The following is an 8,525-nucleotide window of genomic DNA, read 5'->3' on the forward strand; positions in this document are numbered from 1 at the left end:
ACAGGCCCCCAACTATACGAGCAGATGTCATGCAAATTAGATGATAGGGGCAAGTACATCAAGTGGACCTTGTTGTTGTTTGCACCCAGCATGCGTACACCCCCTATGATGTGCATAATGTATGCTCGAACGGCTTATATCATCTCCCGTTCAGTGGCAATACTCTGTAAATGCTCAAAATTGGCCTTCAGCCATAAAAACCTCTAACCTGTAAATTTCCACTCACTAGGCGAACGTCCAAGTAAGTTATAGCAAATGGCAGCCGGCTCAGAGATCGAACTTACGTGTAACGCCCCAAAATTTCTAATTTCGTTATTGTGAAAATATGACACAAATATTTATCATCTTTAGTGGTTATGTGTTCTGGGAGTGTTTGGGAGGTCCCAAGTTCAAGCCTTCGCTTAGGGAAATTTTGGTATTTTGAATGAATTAGGCCTTACTCTTGTTTAGTAGGCTTTTATTTGATTGTTGGGTAAATTAAATTAGAATGGGTTTGCTAGTTTGGTGGTTAAATGGTGTGTTATTATAGTGGAGGTCTTGTGTTCAAATCCCTATTCAAGCAAGGGTATTATTTTTTTTGCTCAGATTTCGGGATAGAGTTGTGTAATAGTGGGATTCTAAGTAGTAGATGTGTAGTGGGAATTAGGGGAGAAGATTAAGGGATTTTTGGGGTTATCAGGATTTTATTTTATTTTTTTCCCCGTGACCAAATTTTGACTCTCTTTTCCAAAAAAAATTTGTCGTCTATTCTTCTCCCTCTCCTCTTGCCTAAATTCTCTGAGTTTTTCCATCTTTCTCTTCTTTTTCTTTTTCATGATTTTTCTCTAATTCATTTATTTTCCTTCGTTTTCGCACGCGGTTAGTGCTCGTTTAGTTTCAGTAAGTGTTTCTCTTCATTTCTGTTATGAATCTCTTAACGACTGAAGTGGTAATGTTTTTTTCTGCGATTTAGGCGTAAGGGGAGGCTCAGACTGGTGAATTCAGTGTTCTCGTCTTAACAATAGTTAAACGGAGGGTTATCGTTGGTGGTAAGTTGGGTTTCTATTCGTTCTTGGTTGTCAATTCACTTGTAAATATGTTAAATTGATGTTAAGTATCTTTATTATAGGCTTTGGAGCGCTCGGGGACTCTTTTAACATCAAACAAAACCAAGTGTGTACCCGAAAAGAGAAAAAAAAAAGGATTCGACGAAAAGCCGAAATTGCTTGCTGTTTGGACAGCAGCAGTAGGATAAATTTGAAAAATATCCATAAATTGTGGAAATTGAATTCGAGGATGAACAAAATATGGAATTAAATCTTATTGAGTCTAGTTTCTCATAGAAGAAATGGTGTAAGTAATGGAATTGTAAATCGTGAGGTATAATAAACTTTGTGAGACAAGGTCAGAATGAATTCGGGTTCCCCTGTTCTAACTTTGGAAAATCATCAAAAATTGGAGAAAAATAATTAGGGGTTAAAGTTTACATGTTTAAATTATTAATGAGTCTATTTTCAATAGAAACAAATGCAAACATCATCCAAACTTTGTACTAAGAGATAATTAATTTTTAGCGAATAATGAACGAAGCTGTCAGACAGCAGAACAGGGGTAAGTTTGAAGATTTTACTGTACTTATTTGCTGAACCAAAAATTATGAAAATTTTATGGTAGAAATATATTTGAGTCTAGTTTCAAAGACATCAAGCGGATCTTAATTCGGAATTCTGTAGCTCAAGATATAAATAATTTAGTAACAGTAACTCAAATAGACAGCTTTGAAGGAACATATAAGTAAATAGTGAAAACATATATGAATGATTAACTAGCACGGGATACATTAAAAATGGATCACGTGGCCAAGGCCAATTTGGGCCGAGTGGGCCACATGGGCGTCTGAGCCCGTTTTTCTGAAAAGTTCTGTAAGGTTGTACGGGTCGCCTAAGTCGATTGTGAACCTACTGTAGGGTCGGTAAGCTTTACTTAGACCCCTATATGTGTGATATGTCTGTCTGATTTCTATACCGAGCATGAATTATGATATCTGAATGTATGTACTATTAATTGCATAATGGCATGACATATTTTGTATGTTGCATTGCATCGGGGTGGGTTGATGATATTTGGAGGAAGTGTCTGAAAGGCTATTAAGCCTGTTATCTGGCAACTCAGCTGCAACCTTCTAATTATGTGCCGCATTTTGGTATAGCATGGTGTGTAAGGATGGGTGGGTTGATTTAATCTCACATGGTGTGTAGGGTTAGACGGAGATACTGTGTAGAGGCTGGTGGGTAGGATTCTAACTTACTGTATCTGCATTCTGTGTCTGATATGGGCCAAGGCCCTAATGTATTTCTGAGACTGTATCTAACTGAATTCTGTTGATTATCTATATACATGTTTTTTGTGGGGATTACACACTGAGTTTGCAAAAACTCACCCTTTCTCTGTTTAATCTGTACAGGTAATCCCCAGACTTGACGAGTCGGTGCAGCAGAGGACTCGACGATGGCCACACGTAAATTTTAGATTGTTTTCCGTTAATGCCTAGAATTTATTACTTATTTTGGGTTTTTGATGTATCTTCTGGACTATGGACTGGTTGGCTTTAAATTTGGGACTTTATACTATTTTTTATGGATTTTTTTTAAGATTGCAACTCCACAAAATACGGTTTTTTTCTAAAAAAACTAAGGTTTTTCGTAAATTGAAACGATTTTCCCTAAATTAATTGGTTACAAAAGCTTCCGCTAAGAGACAAGTTTTAAAGCAAATCAACTAGATTTTTTTCGAATTAAATAAAAGCTAACTTACTGTAACAGTTTTTAAACTCGACAATCTAGTCTTCAAATCCCTTTCCATGTGACATTGCCAGATTCGGCCATAACGTCTAGGCCGGGTTTGGGGTGTTACATTACGCCCATGATCGCACTCCTGTCAATGGGGAGCCCGAGTTGCAGTGCAACATCCTACAAAGTGATGGTGCACTCCCCCACACAACAAATGAAATGTGCGGGTCTCCAAGCACCACCGCTCGACCAAAGCGGATATTAAGTCATACCACAAATCAAACGTCCAGATCAATGTCGCTGATCCGAATCCGACTAACTCCAAGTATGGCATGAAGCACTCATCCAACAAATAGCCTACACCATTCACATGACCCCTCAATGTGCGGTATAGTCCCTGACACTATTAAATTACCGAAATAGTTAATATAACCTAATTTAATTCCGTAAATTACGTGAATAATAAATAAAAATTTTATTATCATCTCATTAACAGTTTTTGATATGTGATCATCATTATCAATCAAAGAACTCATTTAGTAATTTGCAATTTAAAAAAAATGAATTCAATTAGTTTGTTACAAAAAACACAAGACGATAGTTAAATAATTTGGATTTAAGCCTTATTTTCTCAATAATAGGAGAAACAATATTAAAATACAAAAGGAGACACCTAACAATTTGTTGAGAATAACAAATTTTGATAGTTAATTTCTAAATGGTCCATTTTCAATCATTATCAAAACATATTAATATTATACGGTAAATAATATGATAAATATAGTACAATAATAATATAATTATAATAAAAAATCTCATAAATTCTCATATTTTTACCTACATAAAAATTATGTTAGTTTATAATGATAATCTAATTAAATTAAACCGAAATGATCTAAACATAAAAATATAAGAATCCAAAAATAAAACTGAAATATACCTATTTAGTTTCTTTGAAACAACCTATAAAAATATATAAAATAAAATTAATCAACATCTCAATAAGTCAAAAAATTGTCAAATAAATTAAAAACAAAAAATAATTACATTCATAACAAATCACAATAAACATTAAACTAAACAAATAATTAACCTAATCACAAAATTACTAACAAAATAACTTTAAAATAAATTAAAAATACATTTATAACCTAACAAATCGTAATAAATATTAAACTAAATAAATAATTTATAATAGTTACTAACAAAATCTTTAAAATAAATTAAAACAACATAAAAATCACAATAAACAAAGTGCACAATACTAACAAAATAATTTATAACAATTCCTCATTATAATCCCTTCTATTTAAATAAAAAAAATACATTATCCTTCTCTTCTCCTTTCTCTTTTTTCTTCTTCTTTCTTTCTTTCTTTCTTTCTTCTCCCTCTCTTCTTCTCCACTACTGCTATTTTTTTTTTACCGTTTCTACTCTTCTTCTCTACAAAGGGGACCATGGTTATAAGGTCCCCCAAATCTCTCTCCCTCTTTTTTCTCTTTGTTCCCGTGGCTTGAAGAGGATAGGACTCAATGCTGACAGACTGCAAGAAACGGAGGGGACTAATGTCTGGCAGCAGTGTTGCCTTTCAGTATGGCTTTATTAGTGCCGCCTACCAGCCTAGCACCACCCCTTTCACCTTGAAACCGTATAAAAACCGTATAAAACCCGATATACACCACTCTCCACCCCACAAATAACTCATTTTTGTATATAATTGGGTATGCATGTCATTTTATATTATTAAGGTAAAAAAAGCCTATTTTGTTAATTAATTAATTTTTTAAGGTTATTTTCCTAAAAAGGCCAAAGTGCGAAAACCATAAAAGTAAAAAAGAATGTTCCCGCCACGCCAGTGGCCACCTGTCTATCGGTGAATTTGGAATGTGTGGTTTAAAACCTGTAATGTAACCAAACTACAAATATATGTATCAGCTTTCTTCTTTTCTTCTACTTCAGTTTTTTTTCTTTCCCCAGGAAGTAATTAGACTGTATTTCAAATTTGCAATTCACATGACTTCCTTAGTTCCTCTCTCTTTCAACCCTCCTTTTCTCCACTCCCATTCTCATTCCTTTTCTTCCAAACCCTCCCCCCTCTCTCCTTCCCCTTCCAATCTCTTCGTCTGCTTCTCCTCCTCTTCTCCTTCTTCTCCTTCTTCTTCTTCTTCTTCTTCTTCATCTTCTTCACATAATTCCTCAAATTTCGACCGCGAAGAAACCCGGTGGCTTCGCGAGGAACAGCGATGGCTCCGTGAAGAGCAACGCTGGCTAAGAGAAGAGCAGCGCTGGCTTAAAGAGAAAGAATCGCTACTTTGGGAAATCTCCCAACTCAAGCTTCAAATCCAGGCCTTAGAAAACCGGAATTCCTTTCATGGAGCTTCGGTTACGGAGACAATATCCCGTATCGGAGCTTTACTTCAGGTGTTGAAAGACAAGAATCGGATTGCGGAAAGCGGAGAAAGCGCGAGGGATATGGTTTTCGAAGAAGTAAAAGAGAAAGAGGTGGTTGTAGAGGAAGGAGTTAGGGTTCTGGAAAAGAAGGCAAAAGAGGTTGAAAAGAAGATAGAGAGGAAAACGTTGAGAGTAGGCAGCGAAGGAGAGCAAGTTCGAGAAATGCAGGTCAGCTAAATCATAGCCAATGTTTTTTCTTTTATTTGAGTATATGATTTTCTTTATTTTTAAAAGGGAAAAATTTATTCAATAAAAAATGTGGGGAATTCTGGATGCAAATCAAGACCCATTTTTACATCCATATAAGAGTGAGTAGAAGTGAGGCAACCTCGCCCGCTTCTTTGGCATTCTTAATTGAAATTTGAGTGGATGATGGATCTTGATTTGTTCCCTAAGGGCTTTTTATCATGACAGGAAGCGTTAGGAAAACTGGGTTTCTACTCTGGTGAGGAGGACATTGAATTTTCCAGCTTCTCCAGCGGGACTGAACGTGCTGTGAAAACTTGGCAAGTAAGCCATAATTTCACTATTGTGTTTTGTCAATGGACATGAGTTTTCCACTATTATCAGAGATACCAACTCTGGGGACAAAATGATCTGTTATGAATCGCTCATGAGATTCTCCTATGATGTTCATTAGCAAATGATTTATGATCCCTCCTGACAGGCAACAATAGGTGCCCGTGAAGATGGAATAATGACGGCAGAACTTCTTCAAAGGTTGTTCGAAGAACAGGAAGTCAAGAGTTCTAGCTCAAGCAATATTGCAACTATTTGGGAGAAGGTATGTTGATATCATGCAAAAGGCTTAAGTTCCATGGTCTTCCATGAACAATTCAGTTTTTGTTAGTTTATACATGATCAAGATTTTGAATCTCTTTATTAAATAAAGTTTGTTTAGTTTATTTGTGCTTATGAGCAAACTCGTTTATATTGGTTTTAGAGTTCGTTAAACTTGTTTATTGTTCCACTAATATATAATAAAACGTTGTTCCACTAATATATAATAAATTTATTATGGATTGTGTGCTTATATTTTATTTATAATATAATTATTAATATTTATATTGACTATTTTATATCTAAAAGTTAGTATATATCTTTAGATATTATATATATGTATATGTATATGTTTATTTATTGTTTGTTTATTAGTTATTCAAGAATATTGTCCGTAAACATGTTCAATTATATGTTCATTAACAATGTTTGTGAACATGTTCGTTTAACTTAAACGAACGAACATGAATACATATAATTTTAAATAAACGAACACGAATAAAAATTTTGAAATTCTTAACAAACATGGACTGAACACAAATAAGCTTAAAAATAGACAAACGAACATGAACATAGATTTGTTCGTTCAAGTTCGGTTCGTTTACAACCCTATGCTGCTATATTTTGATTTCAGCCAACTAAATGGTTGGTTTCATGCACTTAGTCTTATTTGTAGGAGGGGACCAATGGAACTGCAATAACGTCTTTGACAGAAATCTCAGAGATACAACAGAAAGTTGTGAAAGAGGAAGGTTTCACAGAAGCAGAGGTATCTCAACACCGAGTTTTTCTGCTTGGAGAAAACCGGTGGGAAGAACCTTCTAGGCTTACTGGTAAGGATAAACAAGCTACGGGGAGTGAAAACATAGATGCCAAAACAAGCTGCCATGCTTGTCGGGGAGAAGGCCGGTTAATGTGCGCAGGTAATAATTATTTCCTACGGTTGAATTGAACCTCAATCTTTGAAGGACCTGGTCTGCGGATAGAATAAGACACTGTTCTTTGATATTTAGAATGAATATACTGCAATTGCAATATTGCTCAAACATGACCAGTTTCAAAGTTATTCAAGTACTTGTTACCTTAAATTAACTATTACTCTCATTGACATTTCTCTACTGCAGAGTGTGATGGAACAGGTGAACCTAATGTTGAACCACAGGTAAAAATGGATTTTGCTTGTTCTGTACAGGATTTGTTTAAAGAGGTCTAGTATGGTTCAAAGCCCCTATACCCCAAATCCAATAAGACAAAAATACTTACATCTACTTAGCCACATTGATGATTTGACCAGTTTTTGTGATGCAGTTCTTAGAATGGGTGGACGAGGGAGCAAATTGCCCATACTGTGACGGCCTTGGGTATACAACTTGTGAAGTATGCCAAGGAGGAGCAGTGGTTTAGGTTGTAATGTTCATTAAATACAAGAACATTAGAAGAAGGAACTCCAATTATACAAAAAAAAAAAACCCCATAATTCATGATGTTTCAGAGAATCCATTACGCATGAGATTCTTTCTTTGTTTTTGGCAAACCTCATAAGATTACTAGTCCCTGTTTCGGAGCATGGGCACTGAATTTGGAGGCAGATGCATTGTTCTATGCTCCTAAATAGGGCTTTAGATGTGTAATGTATTTTGTTTCTTATTATTGAAAGAAATTTCTTTTGCGGCTACTTGCAATCTGGTGCACTTGCAAATTACCTATTGCTGGCCGAACTTCAACGTGCAACATGCATCTCTCGAGCCCAATTTATTGAGTATACGACTCCTTGTTACTCATGTAATCATGAGAAAAAAATTAATTTATTAGACAATAAATAAATAATAGTTAATATATATTTAAACTTAAAATTAAAAAGATAAGTGATTAAAAATTATCAATTGAAATTAATTTATTGTTAACTCATATATTAAAACATGATGAAAAAATAACACTTTTGCCAAATATAGCAATAATGTTATATTAAGTGAGCCATTGCTTGATTGTCTCAATTATGACTTATAATCCTTATGAAAAATAAAGTGTTCACTATTAAAAGAAAACTAGATCGGTAACGGTAACAGTAATTGGTTTAATTAGGAGTGAATATAATTTCATCCGTGGCTAAAATAAAAGTTAACCATCTAATTATTGCGGTTTTCTTATTTAGGTTAGGTTTAATTCAACAGTTGATTTTCAAACTATTTCTTTTGTTTTTGTTTAAGTTAGGTATTTAAATTAATTTTGACTGAATTAAGTATCTATATCTTATTTTTGTAACTAATATTCTCAGCCTTTTAATATACCACATGGTGGATCTAAATTAAAAATAAAATATATATAAATTAAAAATATAATCTTTTTCACACTAAGAATAAACCTAAACAAATAATTATCTAGATACATTTCAAATTAATTTTATTAGTAAGTTTATATATTTTTCTTTTATAAAATATCAAGTTATTTATATTATTATTGTGAAATTAATAATATATAAATTAATAATATTATTAAAAAATTTACATCAAGAATGAATCTAGATAG

The 8,525-nt window shown here is 33.9% G+C and overlaps 1 protein-coding gene across 1 annotated transcript; it reads left to right on the plus strand.

Moving 5' to 3' along the window:
* The first annotated feature begins 4,708 nt into the window (after positions 1–4,708).
* LOC105777864 (protein disulfide isomerase pTAC5, chloroplastic) lies at positions 4,709–7,674 on the plus strand. The gene is made up of 6 exons (XM_012601357.2): positions 4,709–5,387; positions 5,634–5,729; positions 5,887–6,003; positions 6,676–6,922; positions 7,124–7,161; positions 7,308–7,674. The coding sequence occupies exons 1-6, from the start codon at positions 4,782–4,784 to the stop codon at positions 7,401–7,403; spliced, it is 1,200 nt and encodes a 399-aa protein (XP_012456811.1). The 5' UTR covers positions 4,709–4,781; the 3' UTR covers positions 7,404–7,674.
* The last annotated feature ends 851 nt before the right edge of the window (positions 7,675–8,525 follow it).

The sequence above is a fragment of the Gossypium raimondii genome, chromosome 10 (assembly GCF_025698545.1).
Source record: "Gossypium raimondii isolate GPD5lz chromosome 10, ASM2569854v1, whole genome shotgun sequence".
NCBI lineage: Eukaryota > Viridiplantae > Streptophyta > Magnoliopsida > Malvales > Malvaceae > Gossypium > Gossypium raimondii.

Excerpts from the sequence above, each read along its gene's own strand:
- LOC105777864 (XM_012601357.2), top strand. The coding sequence starts at position 4,782 with ATGACTTCCTTAGTTCCTCTCTCTTTCAACCCTCCTTTTCTCCACTCC. Across the intron at positions 6,923-7,123 it reads AGGCCGGTTAATGTGCGCAG|AGTGTGATGGAACAGGTGAA; the intron begins GTAATAATTATT and ends TCTCTACTGCAG. Across the intron at positions 7,162-7,307 it reads AACCTAATGTTGAACCACAG|TTCTTAGAATGGGTGGACGA; the intron begins GTAAAAATGGAT and ends TTTGTGATGCAG.